This window comes from Chelmon rostratus, chromosome 2 (genome assembly GCF_017976325.1).
Source record: "Chelmon rostratus isolate fCheRos1 chromosome 2, fCheRos1.pri, whole genome shotgun sequence".
Lineage (NCBI taxonomy): Eukaryota > Metazoa > Chordata > Actinopteri > Chaetodontiformes > Chaetodontidae > Chelmon > Chelmon rostratus.
Genome location: NC_055659.1, coordinates 14410601 through 14431838, shown reverse-complemented (window position 1 = coordinate 14431838; position 21238 = coordinate 14410601). Strand labels below are relative to the sequence as shown.

General features: G+C 42.7%; 1 protein-coding gene across 1 annotated transcript in view; it reads right to left on the bottom strand.

The window, feature by feature from the left end:
* uba7 (ubiquitin-like modifier activating enzyme 7) overlaps positions 1-21238 on the bottom strand; it is a 35524-nt gene that overhangs the window by 13614 nt on the left and 672 nt on the right. Inside the window, exons 3-21 of the mRNA XM_041946131.1 lie at positions 20634-20768; positions 20235-20341; positions 20053-20143; positions 19377-19509; positions 19143-19240; positions 18907-19056; positions 18620-18784; positions 18345-18449; positions 18162-18242; positions 17544-17699; positions 15961-16126; positions 15623-15819; positions 14917-14981; positions 13210-13420; positions 10447-10521; positions 9575-9776; positions 9399-9484; positions 7099-7191; positions 5422-5613 (exon numbers count right to left, since the gene is read on the bottom strand). Coding sequence (XP_041802065.1) covers positions 5422-5613; positions 7099-7191; positions 9399-9484; positions 9575-9776; positions 10447-10521; positions 13210-13420; positions 14917-14981; positions 15623-15819; positions 15961-16126; positions 17544-17699; positions 18162-18242; positions 18345-18449; positions 18620-18784; positions 18907-19056; positions 19143-19240; positions 19377-19509; positions 20053-20143; positions 20235-20341; positions 20634-20768 — 2508 coding nt within the window. The remainder of the gene's footprint in view (positions 1-5421; positions 5614-7098; positions 7192-9398; positions 9485-9574; positions 9777-10446; positions 10522-13209; positions 13421-14916; positions 14982-15622; positions 15820-15960; positions 16127-17543; positions 17700-18161; positions 18243-18344; positions 18450-18619; positions 18785-18906; positions 19057-19142; positions 19241-19376; positions 19510-20052; positions 20144-20234; positions 20342-20633; positions 20769-21238) is intronic.

The window sequence follows — 21238 nt, the reverse complement described above, 5'->3', positions numbered from 1 at the left end:
AATAACTTCTGTGGTATATTTTCGGTGAAAATATCCAGTGTGGCCTGAATAACTGATTGTTTGCTGAGCTCCATCCACTTTAGTTACTGCTGCTCCATCTGTCAAGATTTACAGTGATAACAGGAACAGATTAATCATTCATAATTCAATGACTTTTGAAACAATGGGTCCTTGAGGACAGAGGAAAACAAGCAGGCTTTTGGCAGAAGACCCTTGATTTAGCTGACTGACATGACAACTGCTGTGAGCAATTTTTACCATCTGTGGCTAACTTTAGCTCCATGAGTTGGCTGAAAACGTCTTCTCTCTTTCTAATTGACTCTCTAATTGAATTCAAACTGACTGGTTTTTAAAAGAAAACCTAGTAAAAGGATTTTAAATATGGAGCCACATGTTTACATACATTATAATATGCTGGATGAGTGATGCTAAATCTCACTGAGGAAAAAAAGTCACCATCCTCACCAGCTACTCTCTAAAAAAAGAGACAATACCCTCTAAACCTTTTCTGCATATTCCCTCTAGAGCCTCACTCAAACAGCCTGCTGTGGTTAGTTGAGCTATGAACGGACAATCACTGTTTGGGGGAGGGGATTTGCCGATCTGTAATTCATGCTTTTCATAAGTTCTAAATACTTTAGTCAAGGCCACAGGCATTTTCATGTGGGCTCCTCTGGGGCGGTGAGGTTTCAGGGTCAGGGTCTGCCTCTGAAGCAGGCTGGGATTCACTGCCTTGCCCAAGGACCCTTTAGAAAAGACAGGCCTGTCTACAGTAAGTACAATGTCCTCCTGTTATTGTGTTTCTAATGAAACACACACATAGTCTGTGGTTTAAATATGCATGAGATGAGGAGATACATTTGAGGATGATTTGATAGAGCTGCTAACTAAACACCTCTGGCTTTTTAATTCGGCTAAATGGGGAGCAGGCATGCTGAGTGCATGAACCGTACCACATATGCTACTGAATAAATAATCTGCATAGCCACCTTATTCAAATGATCTCCCTTAACTCATCTAACCTGTCTAATGTCAGTCTGTGTCTCATTTTACATAAATAAACAACCCGTGTGCAGACATAAATTGTTGTTAATGGGAAAATAATGATCTGCAGGGAACTACGAGCAGCAGTGATGGAACAATGCAGCATAAAACAACAGATGACTTACAAAGATACGGTCAACCACACAACAATACAGACAACAAGAAACCTGGAAAACAACAGAAGGCACAAGCCGTCTATGTTGATCACAGATTACTCATTATCCCGTGAGCGCTATTCATGTCTGCGGCTTGAGTTACGAACTGCACAATGCAGCTCCATGCCGGAGCTCCCGGAGGAGTACTGAGGACTGCAGATCATGTTCACCCTTTTTTCTTTACTGGCACAGTCCGAGGAGGCCAGCACAGATTTAACCACATGTGAGGTAAATCTCCCCCTTTGTTCCTCCTTTTCTCTCTCAAAGCCAGTCCCTGTTATTTGTGTGACAGATGTGTGACCATCAATTATATACATATAAGTGCTCAAATCACAAATGAAGTAGCTGCAGGCTTTTCTTTCTAAATGTAAAACAACATGTTACCCCCCTGGAGTGGACGACTACTCAGCAAACGTGTAAACATTGTGGCTTCTTCCTGATTTCTTAATGCACATTAAGATATCAAGCAGACTTGCAGTATTTGCTGAGCAAGTTGTGAATGAAACAGTTGGAGCAGATGGACACAAAATCCCTGCCTCCTCCAGCAAGATCACATAGTTCTCACTGGGAAATCTGGTTTCAATACATAGCTTCCTGTGAAGGCAGGAAATAGCTGCATTTCTGCAGGCAATTAACAAAGAACCGGTGTGAGCATTGACCTTGGAGTGGCTTCCTTGAGATCAGGAGCCTTGCCTCCAACACTGCTAATTCAATTAGTGACCGAAAGGGCAAGCTGGGGAAGAGGGGCACCACAGGAGTGTGAAAGGGCATCCAGTTAAGACCAGGGTGTGGAGGATGTGTGCACAGACATGGAAGAGGGAGTATTTCCATGGCACACAACCAGCAGGCAGCCTAGCAGACAAGTAAAGACAGCAGACACTGGTGCAGAGAGTTGGGCAAGCTGCAGGAGGGGTTGAGGACGGAGCTATTTAATACCCAGCTGAGACACGTCCTCCTCTGTCCTGGCCTCCGGTGATGTCTCTCTGTGTTGCACTGAGGCTGCAGCTCAGTTACTGCTGCAGGACCACAGCACTCATTCATCTTTGTCGCTCTTGAACTATCCTTTAATTCCTTATGACTTTTTGTTTTTTGCAGCATCAAGGCATGCACTATCGGCACTGTGTATGATCTGAGGTGAACTTTGGCCTACTTATGGTGCAGCTCCTTTCAGTTATGTACTGTACTGCATTGTAAAAATATCAACAAAGAGCACATTTAAAGCAGAAGTCATGTGTCTGTTTTGGCCACTTCCAGGCAGTGGAGCAAGCTAAAAACCCTGACGTATTATCAACTGATAAAATTGATATGGCAAGCATGAGGCATTCATTCTGAGTCATATATCTGACCACTTAATTACGATTCTCTCATAATAAGCAACCACTTTCAGGTTCCCTTAGTCATTTGAGCTATTGTTAATATACAATGGCATCAACATCTGACCCAAGTCACAACAAGCGTTTCATGAACACATCATGATGTCTATATACAGATTTTGTGCAAACATTTCCAACCATTTTAGAGATTTTCATCTCTGTGAGCTTACTCCTTTAATGGCCTGTGCCTTGGCCCCCCCCCGCTGCAAAACATAAACACAAGGAGGAAAACGATACTAAAGAATCGCAGTGTTGAGCAGGCAAGGACAGCCTCCTGTTTGTTTACATATTTGTCCCTCAGTACAGAGGACAGCAGCAGCGGGGGAGAGCCAGGGGAACTTCCTATTTTGGGAAACAGCCGCTTTAAAGAAACAATCTCTGAAAAAGGGTTGGCGTGGTGGGAGAATGAGCGGTGATTTATTTTAGTTAAAGGGTCTGTGAGTGAACAGTTACGTATGGACAGAGAGGTAACCAGCCACATGTAAAACACCTTTCCCAAAAGCCTTCAATCGCAATGTGTGATAATGCAGGTTACATTTTGCCGACTGGCAGACATCTGGCAATGCTGTGATGTGGTGGTAAAGACGCAGTCCACTTTGGATGAACACTGGGTGGGCCACCAGTACTACCAGTGAGACTTGAGTGTTGTTACTTGATATTAATGAACTGAGACTGATCTCATAAGGGGAGAGGTCTAAGTCATTGCAAAAGTAAGCCGAGCTCTTAATACTGCATGCCTGATCAGTGATATTTAACAGCTGCACGTCTGCAGTTGCTTCAAAGGTTGACTAATAAAACCTCTAATCTTGGACAGATTAGGGAGGTAAGAGCATATTAACAGGTATATTGCTTTTGTTTCTGCAATCATTGCTGAGGGCTGAGTTCTGCTATTTTAAATAATTAAATGTACAACTGTAATTTCAATTTGCACATTTCAGTAGAGTGCAGAAAAGCGATCCTACATCATTAAAAATGCATCAAAAATCACAAGCAAGGCTTCTTTTAGGTTCTTTGCTCTACGTCAAAATATCCTGTTCAGTAAAGAGATAATAACAAGATCGCGAGTAAGATGCAGGAAACCAGACCTCGGGCCCTCCACTGGAATATGACTGCATGCATGCATACCACGTGTCATGCATGCATTTAGATAACTGCGCTACTGATACTGGATTTTTGAGGCTGATATCAATATTGTTATTTAATCATTCAAATATCAAAAATACACACACAAAACATAAACTTTTTTGATAAAGAACGCCGTCTGTGCGGCTCAAATACTACACAGAAAAAGGAAAATGTCTGAGAAAAGACTGTCTATGACCGAGCTGAACTGACTTTTCTGGAAGGTAAATTTAAACGTATCATGAAGACTAAAGACTAAAATGGTTTCTCTGGCAGACATCAAAGCATCTCCCACTCAGAGATTTGGCAGTCGACCATCTTTCTCTCTCTCTCTCTCTGTAACCATGTGTATTCCTCATTTACTGGTGCCTACCAACACTTAGCTCTCTAAGATTTGTCCTTTAACCCTTGAGACGTGGACCCCGAACCTCAGCCCAGCCTTTTTTTCCTCTGGTGATGTGCCGTCTCTGCTCTGTCTCCTCTGCTGAAAAGAGCTGAGCTCAAAAGCTGATGCTGCAACACTTTAAGCCCTGCTTGTGTCTGGGCCTGGACAGTCTGCCCATCCCTCTGACTAAATGATTCAACACTTCAATATATAACCTCTGGCTGAGATGACGTCAGGTACGGTCTGTGTGACTGCAATCATTCACTGAGTGTATCCAGCGTTCCATGCTGCTTGGGCAATGCTAAGTTTCGGCCAGCAAACTTCAGAAGAAAAACGAACTATGAAGAAAAGAGACAGGAGCGTGAAAAAAGACGTTTCAAGTATCTGCGAACACTGCAAACCAAGACAACAACTGTGAGAACACGGGGGTCTTTGTATGTAAGGAAAAGGGCATGCCTGGAACTTCAGGACTGCACAGAAAGTCACAGCTGCCTCTGTCATCGCAGCAGCCTTTAATGCAGCTGCAGCATTTTCGCCTGTAACCAAAGCTGAAACCAGACCTACACTGTGTCAGAGCTCCTTGTCAGAGCACCCTCACGTCCCACAGGACACAGTTACCCCACTCGCCGACCCCCAGTGACCCCTGTCTGTCAGGGGTTCAATGCTCTGAGCGAGAGCACTGGCAGGGGCAGCTCTAATATCTGATTTCCCCCAGAGGTGAGATATTGAGGGAAAAGGCCTGCAAAGAGGCAGGAAAATTATTTGACTGGATATCCGCTCAGAGCTAAAATGTGACCCTCAGAGTCGCTTGGCTTTCAAATCTGGCTGGTAGCCACTCTGTGTTTGTGTTTTAAAGCTTGGCTGATACAGCATAAAGAACCTAGTATGACCTCACAAACCTGGTCTAATCTCAAACGTTCAGGGGGACTCGATCTTAAAAGGACTCTGTCTTAAGAGAATAAGCCCCTGTCCTTTTGCTTTGAATTACAGTTGCCTCGAATACACTTAATTTGTGCAAACACAAAAGCAGACATGGGTGTGTTTGTGCCTTACCTGCACTGAATTACCCAGAGGATTATAGTGAGTTAGTTTAAGACTTGGCTTATAAGAAAGAGACTGACAGTTAGTAGTGGTCTCTTACTCTGAGAGCACTCATTCATGACTTACTGCTCTCCGACCAGAGAGAAAGAACATAAATCTACAAAGGACCAAACAGATTTATGCCCAAAGTAGACAGGCTTAACTTATAAATGTGTATACAGTACTAGTCTGTCAGGCCGTATAAAAAGCCTTACTAAGGTCTTATGTGTGACTGCTGCCGATGCATAGGGCTGTTACTCACTTCGAAGGGCTGGGCCCGGCGTGGCTGGCACCACACAAAATGCTGGAGAGCCAGGAGGAAATAAGACGTACGGTAAGAGCTGAGCTTGTGGTGGCCCTGCACCAGTTTGTACAGCTCCAGGCACATCAGGCCTGCCACCGCAGCTGTGGTGGTGGCTATGGCTGGTATGATCCTTCCGGCAATGAGCTTACTCTGTGAAGGAGACAGAGGAAGGTTCATCTTTAAAATGTAGAGCAGGTAATCCAGAGCTGGACAAAAATTCTATATTATTGATGACTGACATTTAATAGAATCCCACTGTGGCAGTATGAACACTACATTTTTATACAAAATACTTAAGTATTTACAAATTTTCCATACTTGGGTACAAATTGAAGGCATTGTGCTTAACTTCAGCATTTCTATTTTCTATTTTAAAATTCCTGCATTCAAAATCTTACCTAAGTAAAAGTGCTTGAGTATTATTGCCATTATTATTAATAATAATGCATAAACATAATAGAAGTATTTTAATGTTTGTAGTAGCTCCAGGGGAGCTACTATGATCAGTTAAGTATTTTTCTGGATTTCACAAAATACAATAGAAAAAAAATAAAATCCTCAGGTACCTCAAAACTGTACTTAAGTACAGTGCTTGAGTAAATGTACTATTTTGTGCATATAGTACATAGTATATTGTCCTTCTTACTCAATTGCTTTTATTCTACAGCTGTCATTATGACCTCATTTGAATTTCAAGGTTGTACAAACAAAATATTTGAACAACAATCATAATAAAATATGATGCATTCAGGAAAGTAATAAAATAAACTTTACGACAAGCTACAACATAAATGTAGCATACACAATGACACATCAGTAATATAACACTGACAGGGGTCATTCTGCTGCATAAGGAGTACTTCTGCTTCCCATAGTTCAAGCATATTTTGCTGCAAATACTTTTGTGCTTTAGCTTGAGTAAAATGTTCAATGGCTTTGACCTATAGCAGAGTATTTACCTTGAAGTGTTGGTACTTTTACTTAAATATGTGAGTAGTTCTCCCACCACTGGAAATCGTGATCAAACAACAAAATAATTTTTTTTTTGTTCCACATGTGTGAAGAGTGTTCACATGTAAATACTGTATCTCAATACCGGAACCAAATCTTATTATTATTATTATTATAATACTGATGCTGATATGTCGACTAGCCCTTATGTAGGGTTTGCAAGGTAGATATACTTTATGTTGTAAAGAAAATAAAAAAGCTATTCCCAAACATATGTTGCACCATGTGGAAATATGATTGCACAAGGGTAACCCTCTTTTGTCTCCCCTCCCTCAGTGGTACCCATCCCCCCGTCCTCCATCTGCCTTGGCTGTGTGTGTCTGCAGCAGCGGCTGCTACAAGGCCTGGCTCAGGTGTCACCTCCCAGGCGACAGGTAAAGTGCTGTGATTAGTCCTGCTCCAGGAACAATAGATGAGGAGGCTGTTTCTGTGGCTTTAGGGCAGGTGTGTGCGGCAACGACTAAAAACATGACCCCGAGGGAGGGGGAGTGCCCTGCGGTGTTTTCTTGCTTTTTTCTAATCTATACCGCCTCGCACCTCAGCGCCATCCCTCTGACTCTCCTCTGTGTTTTTTAACCCTTCACAGAGATTTGATTAGATGGTGCACAGAGTGAAAGTGTTGACCTGGTGCCGGTCGGCTGCAGCAATGTTGTAGTTCTCTGCCCTCAGGTTGGAAGCAGCAACAATGTAGTCCATGTGGAAGTTGCTGTCGTCATCCTGTGCCAGATGAGACGTTAAACATCAGTCATTCAATATAAAGCTTGATACAGAAGAACAAAATACATCTATGTATGTATCCATGTCCATGCCAAGTGACATCCCTGGTGATGTGATGTCTGCTTTGAGCTTTGAAGGCTTTGTTGCTGTGTCACTTAAATCACATGACTTGGTCCGCCCATCAGAATGTGGTGGAAATCAGATTTCTGTTGTGATGGACACAGCCAGTGAGGTCATGCCTCTGCTGCTGCGGCTCTACAAAGGCCTGGATGGCGACTGTCGCTCAGGGATGGCTTCAGGGGCAGCGAGGAAGCTCCGGGCCGGCAACCTGATGCATCTGAAACCCTCCTACACACATTCCATCTATCCACAGCATGACCCGGGCACGTAGGAATACAAATGAAGAGAAGGGGGAGCTCGGTAGTTTGGGGATCTCATTCTTATTTGAGATGACATTCGATATATACCTGACTTACCTCATGCACCTTCATTACTCTCCTGAATCACTGAATGCTTTACCAGAATCTCATTGAGGCTGCCTGAGAGTCATTTTCCATAGCTTCTCCAAATTCCTCCTACACTCACCTCTGCGGCCACAGCAACTGCACCCTGTCTGGCCTGCTAATAGCTTTTGTTGAGCCTGGAGTACCCCATGCCCACAATAAAGGTTTTGTCGCTGTGACGCACCTCTTAGCAACTGCTGTTTGCAACCACTTCAATATCAGAAGAGGTTTAATTTAAACTCCATGCTTCCAACCTCCAAGAAGATAAAGAAAAATACTTGCATAGATGTAAGAATTTTAATGATCCTCTCATTTCCCCGGATGTCACTGGAGGATCAATAGGCCAACAGGTAAAAAGGATAGGCCAATTGCATACAAACATCCCCACAGAGAGAGCAATCCACAGTTACTCAAGATATACTAGAATTGTGCATTTGTTTAATGTTACCACTCATAATATTACTGATGCAAATCAGTAGTTTTGTGGAAACACTGCTCATTTTCACATTTTTAGCAGCCACAATAGGGGAGGGTGAGGCAAGGTGTATGCAGCTGGTTGCAATCTACAACCTCACCGCTAGAAGCCACTAACTCCTACGCACAGGACCTTTAATTTGGTGACAGTACAGAAAGAGTGATTGCCCAGGTTGCTCTGATTGGCCCATTGTGTTCAAAAATGTTTTTCATGATGGACAACTCAAGTCAATCCAAAAACAAACGTGAGTTTGGGCATAGTTGGGATCCACAGGGAGACCCTCTCCTCAGAAGGAATGACCCTGCTGAACCTTCCTGATAAAGGTGCTTCCAGCCAAGGTGCCGCAAAAGAAACTCTTCAATTTCTAAACTTCACATTCAGGTGCAACATTTCAGAATCTGTCCTGGTTACAGACCAATGGAATAACTTTTTTTACTTTCTTGCAGTGAACTGATGTGACACAAGACTCTACCAGTGTTATCTGCATGTGTTTCATGGCCATGCTCTCCAAAGTGTCACATGCAAGGATACTGGAAAGTTTCTTGCCAATAAATCATCTTATTCAACGTATGACTGAAAGATACCTTTGGGAATTTCTTCGGAAGAAGTTTGTCTAGTTTGTGCTCCCAGATAATTACTTCGAAAATACAGAAGTTTACGCTTGGCTCCCTGCACCTAGCCCCAGACACCTGCTGTGCTAAACCTGATTAAACGACTGGATAGAGAATGATTATTTGTTGAGGGGTGGTGTGAAAGAGTGTGATGAGAGGCCGTAACAGTGGCTGGATGCACAATAGACGTGGTATAGAGGGGAGTCTATCTCCAGGGCTCAGTGTGCCACTTCAAAGACACAGTCGAAGCGGCTGTGGACAGTTTGTCTCTGTCCCGAGGTGTTGAATGCACATACAGAAATCAATCTGTTCCATGTGAATTGGCTGACTCAGGTTCTCTTTTTGCTATTTTTACAAACAGGATATACACTTCTAAAATATATTATGTTAGCCCCAAGGTGTTTTAACAGTGAACACAAAACACAAGCAAGCTCTGTTTCATGAATGTTGATGAATAGCACATATTCGGGTCACTGAGGACCCAAAGATTAGGAAAAAAAGTCATATTCTGAAAGCCGCCATAGATTGGAGTGCAGCTCCCTGCTAACACGCAGCCGCCAGTCTGTCTGTGGCTTCTGCAGAGCGTGCCGCAGAGGTCTCACTGCACTCTCGCCTTACCTTCTCAAAGTCAATGGGGTACATCTGCATGGCGGAGTTTTTCAGAGAGGCCAACTTTCCTTTAAACTCCTCAAGTCGGGCTTTTTCTGGTGCAAAGACACAAAGAGAGTATAGAAAAGAAATCCTGGCAGAAAGTGAGTTACAAACATAAACTAACATGGGTTAAAATAACTCACCAGCGTCATCACTGTCCCGCTCCTTGTCCTCCTCCATCTCCTTGTCAGTGAGATGGATCTTCACGGAGGACTTGGGAGTAAAAGGCGGTACACTGACTGTCTCTAAGATTCTTCTGATAGAAGCGAAGTCTCTTGTCCCCTTGATTCCATAGATCTGCCCATAGAGATTAGCAGCTGCCACCACATACTCCATATGGGTCGTCTAAAACACATAAACATAAACCATTGATTTACATGGAAATCTTTATTTTCACATTGTAACGTGTATATATATATATATATATATATATATATTTTGTTGTAGTCATTATACTCTTTACTTGACCTTTGGAGATTAGTGAAAAGTGGCAGCAAAGATAAGATACCACCGTTTCATACAGATGGAAAGGCAAAAAGAAACTGCAGTCAGGTGGCAGCAGACAGACTGAAATGCTGACAGCTCTGAGGTGACATGACTGAGGGAGAGAGGAAAGCAAATCTGCCTTGACAGACATTGTGAATTGTCAATTTCTCAACGCTATCGTAACAAACCCCCACATTTACAGTATTCTCAGTTTAATATCAGTCTATCACCACTTTTGCTGCCTAATGTGAGAATATGTAGCAATCGGCTTGGCCATCTTGAATGTGAGCATGTGAGGAGAAGATAACTATCTGCCTTTCATTGTCCATATGCAGGTGAAGTGGCATTCACAGCTCAGATAAGAATCCAGTGTATGGTCAGAGTGAGGACGAGTCTCTGTCAGACCAGATAAAGAAGGAATGTGAGTGGTCATCGCCAAACGCTGTGGTGTTTTTCAGCCCTTCCTGTCCACTGTTTCAGGGTGCGTGTCAGGGCGACTGCATGAGGAATCGGGCCGGACACTACTCACACTGCTGGGGTCGAAGGTCAGCGGGTGAGGGCATCTTTTGGATCCAGACCAGAAGGGTAGACCAGTAGCAGTCTCCTAAAGAGAAGCAGAAGAAAATCCCGTTATCACAATGAGCAGCAGCTGAAAATATTATAGGAGGAACATAATTTACATCAGAGTTACTTCTTCATACTGTAGATGACCTAATAGACCAACATAACTCACCATAGTACTTCATTATGCAACATTCACAGGTGCGTTCCACATTTAAACACGTTTTTTTTTTTACAGAATTGTTACAAATTGATCCTTACACGCAACAAAAAGAGAGTATCAACATATTACTTGATAAAACATCACTTTGTCCTTTACTTTTCTGCAACAGCAGGAGGCCCGACGACCTTCCCGTGGCAGAGCCAGGCTAATATTGTTATCAGTCGTGTGCTGACAACACAATTTGTATGTCAGATAAAAGAACAAAGGGGCCGAGAGCTTTGATGTTCCCAAATGGTCCATATGCTGAGAAGGAGTGAGTCTTGTTCAGGCGGTGCCACTTTCACTGCAGGGATGCTTTCAACAGCGGCCAAAAGGCACCAACAACATTCTCCTTTTCGCAATCCGGACTCAGACGGCTTTCAGGCAGAGATGGCGTCAATAATGCTTTATCCTCAAAAAGGTTCAGACTAACAATCAGGGAAGGTGTCTCTTTGCTCTGTCTCTGATTTAATGCCCAGCATGTCTCCTACTAATACAGGATTAAAGGGGTATGAGAGAAGGGATTGTCAGTGACTTTTGATGTGGAGACATGGGAGCATATTTGCAGCAACGCCAAAAAGATGTTCAGATGTATACCTAAAATACACATATCACCTAATCGCAGGCATTTTTGTAACTCCTCACTCCCTCCTCTATGTCTCAAATAAAACTTAAATAGGTACCTTTACCCACTGCCTATGGTCATGTCATAAATGCATTGATCTGAAATACTGTGTGATATGGAAAAAGTAATTGGTAAACATTTAGAAATGGATCCATTTTGGCCTCCAGGATCTTTAATATTGGGCCTACCAGGTAGAAATATAACTCCTGTACTGTAGCTAGCAAAAGGTTATCTAACGTTCTTACTTCTGCTCCCAGAAACAATACATTATTGCAGTGGACTAGCGATAAGGGCCCTTCTATTAAGGGCTCATGTAAAGTTCAATTTCAGCTGGTTCCTTTCTACATACAAACCAGAGCAGATCAGTTCCACCAAGTCTGGCAGCCCTATCTGAATTATCATGGACCTGATTTTCCTTCTGGTATTTGTGACCTGTGATTTACCTGCACTCTTTCCTCTAACCTCCTGTATTTGTTTGTTGGTCTGATCTTTTTCTTTATATCAGTATTGTTCTAGTGGAAAAATAAGGGGAAAAAATGGCATTAAATTTATGAAGCAGGAAAAATCAACAATTTATCACTGGATGATTAATTAATGATAAAACGCTGTTAACTGACTCTTTATCAACAAGTCATTTTGTGCATTTGGGCTTTAATTGCAGTAACGTTATTAGCAGGCAATGAGCCACTCACTGTAGTAACTGTAATGAATGAGCCACAGATGAACATGTCAGGTATGCTGTAAGTACACACATCATCTGTTTGCATTCGTAATATGAGGCCTTTAATCTGCACACTGGCCAGCCTCACAGTGTATTTTTCTCTCTTCTATACTGACTTGAGCCTCGTGTGGAAACTCTGATTGGTGTCGGACAAAGATGCTCCCATAATGCCTTTGGTTCAGATCCATCCATTGTTCCATGTGTCAAAGTTTAGACACACATGCAGAGCCACTCTCACTTCCACGTGGAGGCTCACGCCCAGCAAACTAGCTGTTATGCCGAACCCGCTGTCATTTGTCATGCTTGCGTGCACGGATTTGTCAGCTCGGTTTGTGACCGTTAACCGACATTAGCTGCCTTATCATAGTTCCTCAGACCACTCGTGGTCGAAACTGACTTTCCAAGAGGACAATGACCACAAAACTCTCTTATAGGTAATGAGGACAAAGAACTATCAGAGAAAAAAGGAGAAGCAAAACATTACAAACGTAACCGCCACAGAGTTTCTGTGTGGTGTGCTGTGAGCGTAAGGCTAAACAAAATGTCATGACATTTTCTGGATTTGGCTTTAACGCTAATTGTTACACATGAGAACTGGCTCATTTTATCAACACGGGGCGCAGTAATACCTAAAGCTTTGTTTTCCTCAGCAGCCAGACAGGGAATTTAGTGCCCTACTATAAATATTTAAGCAGACATGAATGGAGGAAAAGCATTCTCAGTCAGAGGAATTTCTATAACCCTGCAGAGACCCTGCAATGAGGGTAGAAGCCAGTTGCTGGACCAGGATTTGGGGTTACTGAGGGTCTGTTTGGGTTGATACTGATCCGTGCCCCCCCAGGTGTGACAGCAACATGTGACATCATTCTGTCTGCATGCTTCACCAGATTACAAGCCCTCAGAGCCGCTCAGAGATATTTATCAGCAGTGGCTTTCGGTGGTTCAGGTTTCAGAAGAGGGTAATAGTGGCCTCTGTGCCCGGGGAAAGTACACTGCATTACTGCATGGAGAGAAATGAGAAAAACGAAACACTGACTGCCATTCCTTTTGTACTAATGCCACATTGCAGAGTTCAACTGATTGGCATCCAAGGGTTTTACATACACAACAGTGCCCCTCTGTGTCCATAAACATGAATTACAGCTGTACAACAGATGCTATTTCAACTCCGGTGCGACTTTACCTGTTCAGGAGGGAAACAGTGCAGAAGCTGGCGGATATGGTTGTTATAGTGAGTTTCCCACGTGCAGCGTGCCCAGCTCACGCAGTCCTCCCAGCTCGTTGGGCGTTCTCCTCCAGCTTTCAGGTCCTCCAGGCAGCTCCACACCTCCCCAAGAACCTCCAGGGCCTCGGCGTCTCCATGGCCGAGAGTCCGCTTCACAAACTCTGCATCACTACAGGAAACAGTGCTTCTTTTGATTTAATGACAGACACACAGCATACAGAAGGTGATAATCATGAGATGTAGGAAAAAACAAGACCGGACATGTATCGCCGTTTAATGCATCCTCAAAGTCTAACTTCCAGAATTAAAGCTTTGACTTGGTGGACTTGGAAGAACTTTTGACCTGGGAAAATCCGCATGGAAAAATATTTTCTTCTATGAAGCACAGCGAAGGATGACTAAAAACACATCTTTGTAAATTAGGGTGTTGTCTTGTGAGTGACTCAGAGTCACTCACAAGACAGGAGGATTCCTTTGACGCTCGCTTGTGGACTATAGCAAGGAGAGCAAGTGTTTAGTAAGCTTGTAGTTTTTCGGTCAGCGCAACTCCATACCACACGCTTGGGCAGTTCTTGCGCCATTATTATAACGTGCCAGCATGGCCTTGCACTGTGAAAACAAAAGGGATCTGCCTCCTCTGCGTGCAGTTACACCTAAACATGTCCAAACAGGAACATTTTGAGTCATAGTTGTGCACAGAGCTGCATGGGTGGAAGGATAACACAGCAAAATGTGACTGTTCTTTTCCATAACCTCATTAACCGAGAGTTTAGTGGACTGTGACATGTAGCTGACCTGCCTCGTGAAAATGTCCAGAAAGGTTTTTTTCATGAAGAGGCATCTGAAGGAAGCGGTAATTAGACTATTCCTATTTTTGCTTCTGCTTAAAGACTCAAGAAAGAGTTTAAGTGCTTTACAATGAGGTGGGATTATATCAAATATCACCAAAACAAACAGACAGACATCTGAAAACATGGCTGGATTAGGAGGGCTCCGAGGCTCAGAGATCTCTCAGAGTTTGGGCTGGAGGCTCAGATCTGTCACGGACGCGCTGCCACATTATAATTAGGTCGATGCTGCATGGAAAGCTCAGTGCTTTTCAGCCTCCCAACGTTGTCTGAGGTGTCATTCTTAAAATAACAAACCCCTAGATTCACGAATCATTCAAATCTTGAAGCTCAAATGAATATGAATATTACTAGTACAATCACAGACAAAGCCCTTTGATGCGACATAGGACTGTTCTGCATCCATTTAATCTCTTTTTCCATTCAGTAGATGCCTCTAAAGCAGAAAGCCTCTAATTAGTTGAGGGACTTTAACTTTAACACTGTTAGAGCTGCTGTGAAAGATACATCGCAGACTACAGCCTTGGCAAGACAGACTGTTTATGTAATTTTTACTCCGGGTTTACTGCTAAAAGCCAACCACATGTTTTCCTGTTTATAAAACAAAATAATGAGCTTGGACCACTTCGTTAGCTTTTGTAGGTCCGCTGGAATGCTCTGCAAGAGAGCACACGAGCATTGTAAAAGGAGAACGCAGCGGTCATTAAGTGCCTGCAGACTGGCAGGGGATCGGCGAGCGCAATTTCTCGTATTTGTCGGGGGCGAACGCTTGTTGTGGAAAAAGGTGACATCACGCAAGGATGGTGTCATATCTTACCTCAGGAAGAGATTCACATTTTCGGGTGTTTGCTTGAACTGTCCTTCAAACTGGTCTCTGGCCCACTGAAAGAATTGTAGTGTCAGATTAGTATAGAAAAAGCTGATGACAGAAACAGTAAATCTGTGACTTTTCATACTGCATAGACGCATCATATGGTCAAACTTCTAATTTGGACAATACAAACTAACACTACTCAGCTATATTTTGTGTTTAGTGCGAATTAGCAAAGGCTGATGTTAATATGCAAAACTAAAATGGTTAACAACAGGATGGTAAACCTGCTAAACATCAGCATGTTAGCATTGGCCCACAAGAGCAGGTTAGGTTAGCATTTAGCTCAACTGTGTCTAATTACATCCTCACAGAACCACTAACATGGCTAAACTCTTGATGAAACTCTGCATTATATAAAATGCATACATAAATCGATGTTTTGCCATCTGTGTATGGAAATGTGTTAAAATACTCAAAGTACCTCTCATTATAATACAGTCCAATGCAACATCACCAAGTTATTATATAACAGTCTACACAAAAATTTCATTTTAAACATGTTTTAAGGTTTAAAGTTTTTAACACTTTAAGTACGGCCTATTTTATGTTTCTGGTCATTCAGTGCAGGTTTTGAAACAAAACTCTACAAATCAATTTCTGTAACTCAAACGCAAAGCTTAATTAGGCTTAATTAGAAGTCACCATGTACCTGCAGGGTGTGCTCAATGCGGTAAGGGAAGTTCTTGAGAGTGCACAGTGGGATGGCATTGCTTGTATCTGGTCTGGCCGGCCCATAGGAATCGGTCAGGTGAGGCACCACTACAAGAGTGTGACCTTTGTTTCCTAGAGTTCCTCCCTCCAGCATCGGCTTCTGGTGTTGAACGCAGCGCACATCGAGATAGGCTCCTGGGCAGCAAAAAGAAGGATTCAAGATTCACTTTTACAAGCTTTTGCAGTCAGATATGTTCTCTAAATGCGCTGGTATCATCACTGTGGTAATGAGATCTTAATATAATAATGTTAATGAAGTAAAGTAAGACCCCTCACTGGCTTCTACGGTATCGAGGGCTGCAGCCACTCCATCGAGACCCTTGAAGAAGCTGTAGTCATACACGCCTTCACTGTCGGGGTCCACACGATTCTGGTGAGCCGTGATGTTCATCTGTGGGTTCATCTCTCGCACTGCTTTGGCAGCAACGTCCGATTTTGGTTTCTGTTAGCGGACACATGAGCAAATGGGTGGTGTGTTCTGGGAGATGATGTACGTGAGCGTTGTAGGCAAACTCCAATACAAACAACAGTGGCTATGACAGATGCAAGAAGACCTGCATAAAATGCTATTTTATACAAAATCTATATCCAGATGTGTTATTGGATCTTTCTATAAAAATGAATCATTTTAATTAATAACTCACACTGCCTACTGTACTGTCAAGATGCTATATTCTGAGCATTTCACTGCTCTTCTGTTATATAACAGCAGCACCAGCACATTTCTCACCAGACTTTCAGAGCAGTTGAAGATTTTTTTCAACATGCCCACTAACTGTGCTCAACTATGTGTTATGTAACTTGTTTAGACACTGGTAGTTGTTTACTCAGACATGAGCGATCAACTGTCTGGCATGCTCCTAAAGTAAACTGCAAAGCAAAACAGCCACAAATCACAGAACTCGGCAGCTGTGTGTAATCTGACACATGTGTACCTCAGACTGTCACAATACGTTCACCCCCCAACCTGTCCCCCATTAGCGAAGCCCTCCGACCCTTCCACTTAACCAGATCACACAAGAACCAGTTAGCTACGGCGGCACGCGAGCAGTGGTGGAATGCAATGAAGTAAATTTACTCAAGTACTGTACTTAAGTACACATTTGAGGTACTACTCCATTACACCTCAGAGGGGGAAAAAAAAAAAAAACTTCTTACTCCACTACATTTGTCTGACAGCTTTAGTTACTAGCAACTTTTCAGATTACAAATTTTCATCCCTGCTTCCTGTTCAGCAAAAAACACGTATCTCCAGTTGCGGTGACTTTTCTGACGAACTGAAGGATTAAGTGTTCTTTTATGGGTTGAGAAAATTCTCCTTCTTAACATCAATATATTATTTAAAAGCCCTCTGGGACTAGCTGGAAAATGAAAGCTGAGAACGTTCTGAGCTCACGAACAGTTTACTTTTTAGGGATATGTGGTTCTCACAGGACAGCTAGGCTACAAACATATGATGATTATTGAATATGATGCATTGCTGTAGTTTAAACTGCTTTGTTAAGTAGTTAAAATAGGCAATAACCAAGCAATAACCAAAACATGTGCAGCAGTAAAATGTAACAGACACATTAATGCTGCAGTAATATGAATCCAAAAACATCTTAAATAATAGAAAAACACTGACAGGGACCATTTTACTGCACAATGAGCACTGTTACTTTTGATAATTACATCTACAAGTATTGTAGATAATACTCACATACTTTTACTTGTGTAGGGATTTGAATGCACTATTAGTTTCAATATTTTCACAGTGTGTTATTAGTACTTTTACTGAAGTCAAGGATGTGAATACTTCTGCCACCACTGCACGTGAGATTCTTCACTACTAGACGAGGTGCTGTGTGTTTTCTCACCCCAATATCCTGAGACCTGAACAGGAACTGTCGGTTCAAGTTGGATTTTTCTATGAAGTCCATGTCTGTTAGAGTGATATGTCCTCCTTCTCCAGCACCGAGCCCAATCAGGGCAAAGTTCTTCAGAAGCTCACAGCCAATAGCGCCAGCTCCAACCTTGAAAAATTAAAAGACAGGCTGTGTAAATGTGCATCAGCTTGTGCAATGCAGGTAAATATCATCATATGTTATATCATTCTGTTTTACAGATAAAAAGCATTATTTTACAATGTGGAGAGAACTAGTCATCTGTTGTTGCATGTTACTTGTTTTACTTCCTGATATGCGGTGATAAAACAAACACATGCATGCACTCTCTCTCAAACACACACACACACACCCGTAAACAACAGAGAAAAATAGCACTGCTAAAGGAAACAGAGAAAGGGCTTGGCACTGTTGAACAGTCCCTGCACACCAAGAGGTCAACGCTGGCAGGAAATGCCACCTGAATCACAGCCATTTCCTGCATGTGCCATCATGAACACCAGACAAGATCAAAGGAAAACACAGATGGAGCTCCTGGTTTCCAAAGCAGAGTGTGCCCCCTGCTGGACAAATACCCAAACCTGCCCTCACCAGGAAATACTTCTGCCTCTCCAGCTTCTCCTGGAACGCTGACCCGAACACAGCAATCTGTCCATCGTACCTCGTGCGTTTCTGACAGAGAGGAAAACAAAAACATGGTGAATTTACATATGAAGTCTGATTGGATGGTCCTTATCGATAGAACTGTTTAAATGAAATAATCTCTTAACATACAGCTGGAGGGGGGCCCTCTGCCAGTTGGTCCCTCTCTTCAGGGAGGCACTCCAGTGCGTCGAAATATAGCCACTGCTGAAGAGGCGTAAATTTCCCACTACATGCCTGCAGGAACGTTACAGAGTGCACACAGCAAAAATGCAGTCAGCTACATGCACTACCACCACGCAGTAAGAGCTAAGCTGTGTATAATTAATACATACAATGCAACAATAGTGGTGTCTGCTCCATCAAAATCTGAATGATGTAGCGAATGTTAAAGGCATCAACCTCACCTTAATAACTTCCTGAGCAGCGATGCCTCCAATGAAAGCATTCACAGGAGCCAAGTCACCCTGAGCTGTGCAGGACAGGATTCTCACAGCGGCTTCATCCAGCTTCTCCAGCTGAGCGACCGTATTCAGCTCTCTCACCATGTCAAGCAGGACATCTGCATCTGTCTGCATCGGATGAATCAAGAAGTGAGAAGTCTGTGGCCTGATTTTTTATTTTTTTTTAACTCACGGCTCATTCTGTATATTTCACTGAATGTGGGCTGCAGTTTCCTGTAACCTTCACTGACCTGAGACTGAGGAAGAGGAAGTCGCTGTTCTTTCTTCACAAAGCTATGGAGGGCTTGGAAAGCCAAATGCAGGGTGTGGTGCCTCGATATTTTTCCATAATCGCTGTTGATCAGTAGCTGATGGTCCAATAGAGCCTCACAGAATGGTTTCTGCAATTTGTGTCGCAGTCATCTTATTGACAAAGGCTAGACCTTCTCAAAAATCAGCAAAACTAAAACAAAGTGCTGCTACTTACGAAATTTATCTTGAAGGGCTGTTTAACCTCCGTCACTATTCCACCACATTCATACTCAGAAAAGGCTGAAGCGTCACCAATGCTGAAGGAGTACGGGCCTGGTGATAGAGGTGATAAACCACATACGGATACGGACACAGACAAATTCTCATTACAGCTATTAAATTCTGAGTGTGGCATGCGGACAGCTGCAGCGTGGCTCATGGCCACACTGTGTGGCAGAGTGACACTAACCGTGGACTTTAATCTCCACGGGGCCGATGCTGTTGAGCTCTGTCATGCCTCGGACTTCAGAGAAGGAAACTTTGAAGCCATCAGAAAACCCGTGACTCCGGTCATCTGTGCAGAGCACCAATCCAGGATTCTCCTAAAATAAAGTGAAATATAGCAATAACGTTCAAATAAGCTTTTTTTTCTTTTCTTATTTAGAAATAAAAGACATTCGGATCATGAATTATTTAAAGTTCTGCGTTTTTTCTTTCTGTGTGGAGGTTATTTTTTCCACCTGTGCATATTTAGATGTTTTGTCACAGTCCAAAGTCATGCAGGTTAAGTGAACTGACAACTCTATAGTGTGAGTGTGATCCAGCACAACTCTTAGCAGCAGGAGGAGGTGTTGAAATCGGTAAATACAGTGGGTGACTGTGGTGGCAGGGTTATTTTCGGAAACTGTGACTAAACAAAATCAAAACAGGAAGTGAAAATAAATCATCGGAGACTGAAACTAAATAAAAATGAATGATATTGCTTGGTTACAAAAATAGTTAAAGTCATTTCAGTTTTGTTTTTTAGCAGTAAGGTATCGAGGTTCGTTTATTGTAATTTTGCAACAGAAAAATAAAATCTAAAAGTCTAAAATAAAACCAAAACTAGAATATGCCAGGAACATAAAACAAAAGGAGGGCAGTACCTTGGAGATTCTTTGGATCATGGCCGACGCAGGCTTCTCTCCATTCCGGTCCAAGACCTCAAACTCCTCCCCAAAGTCACAGAACAGCTGACTGCAAATCAACCAGAGGGGTTCGCCTCTTCCTTCCACGATTTATTAAATATGTTCAGTCAGGTCTTTGACAGTTTGTCTTGCCCACTTACCCGCACAGTCCTTTGGTGTCTGCCACTATGAACTTGATTCCCTGTGAATGGCAGAGCTCACCAAAGCGCTTCTGATCATCCAGTGAGGAGTTGGTGAGGACCACCACCTGAATAACGACAGTTAAGCCTCCACTCAGAAAAGTGCTTTGTGTGTTGTTCTATTGCTTTTTTGCACTAGAAGTCCTTAAATCACCTTAAATCTGAGTCTAAGGTGTCTAGTTGTAAACCAATCATGTTCCAGTGTACAAACTTACACAACTGTGATGTGTAAACTTTAATAGTCACAGAGTTTGGATTTTTTAAGGAGCAGGGATCTTAAGACAGACACAGCAGCTAATCATATGGTTACGTAATCTCATCTTTAATGGGCATCAACATGTTGGCACTGCAGCGACGTACCTGGAACTGCAGGAGCAGGTCATCGTGCAGTGGTCCAGGGTGGGCCGACACCTGCACACGTGGGTTCAGGTCAGACAGCTGCTGCAGGGAACACGTGGCTCGGTTCTGACCAAGATGGGACTCCTTCAGGAAAAACTGGCGCGAAAATGAAATCACAGGTTGAAGAAACAGTCTCAACACAATATTCACCTGCTGTGCAATGCTCTGGAGCTTTTGACTGGATGCACAGCGCTGAGTTGGGTTCAGTTGTTATGAAATGGTAGGAATTTCAATTTCTTTGACAGAATTTTTATCATCCAAGCCTGAGCAGCTACTTACAACACTTTCATGGTAATAATGTGCTGCAGAAAGGGAGGGGACTTAATGTGCTCAATAGTGAAAGTAAACTGACTTCCTTTGAAAAAGCTGTTTACAATCATAATCACATTCTCACCATTCATAATTATCTGCTTTTCTACACATAAGATCAAAGTTATTAACCTTTATTTATGATGAGTGATGTGTTAAATTGAGACAGTTATTATATTACTTATGTAGTAGCTGACATAACATTTAAAAAGTTAATCATTAACGCCTTTTTAATGATGTAATAATATTTTATTATT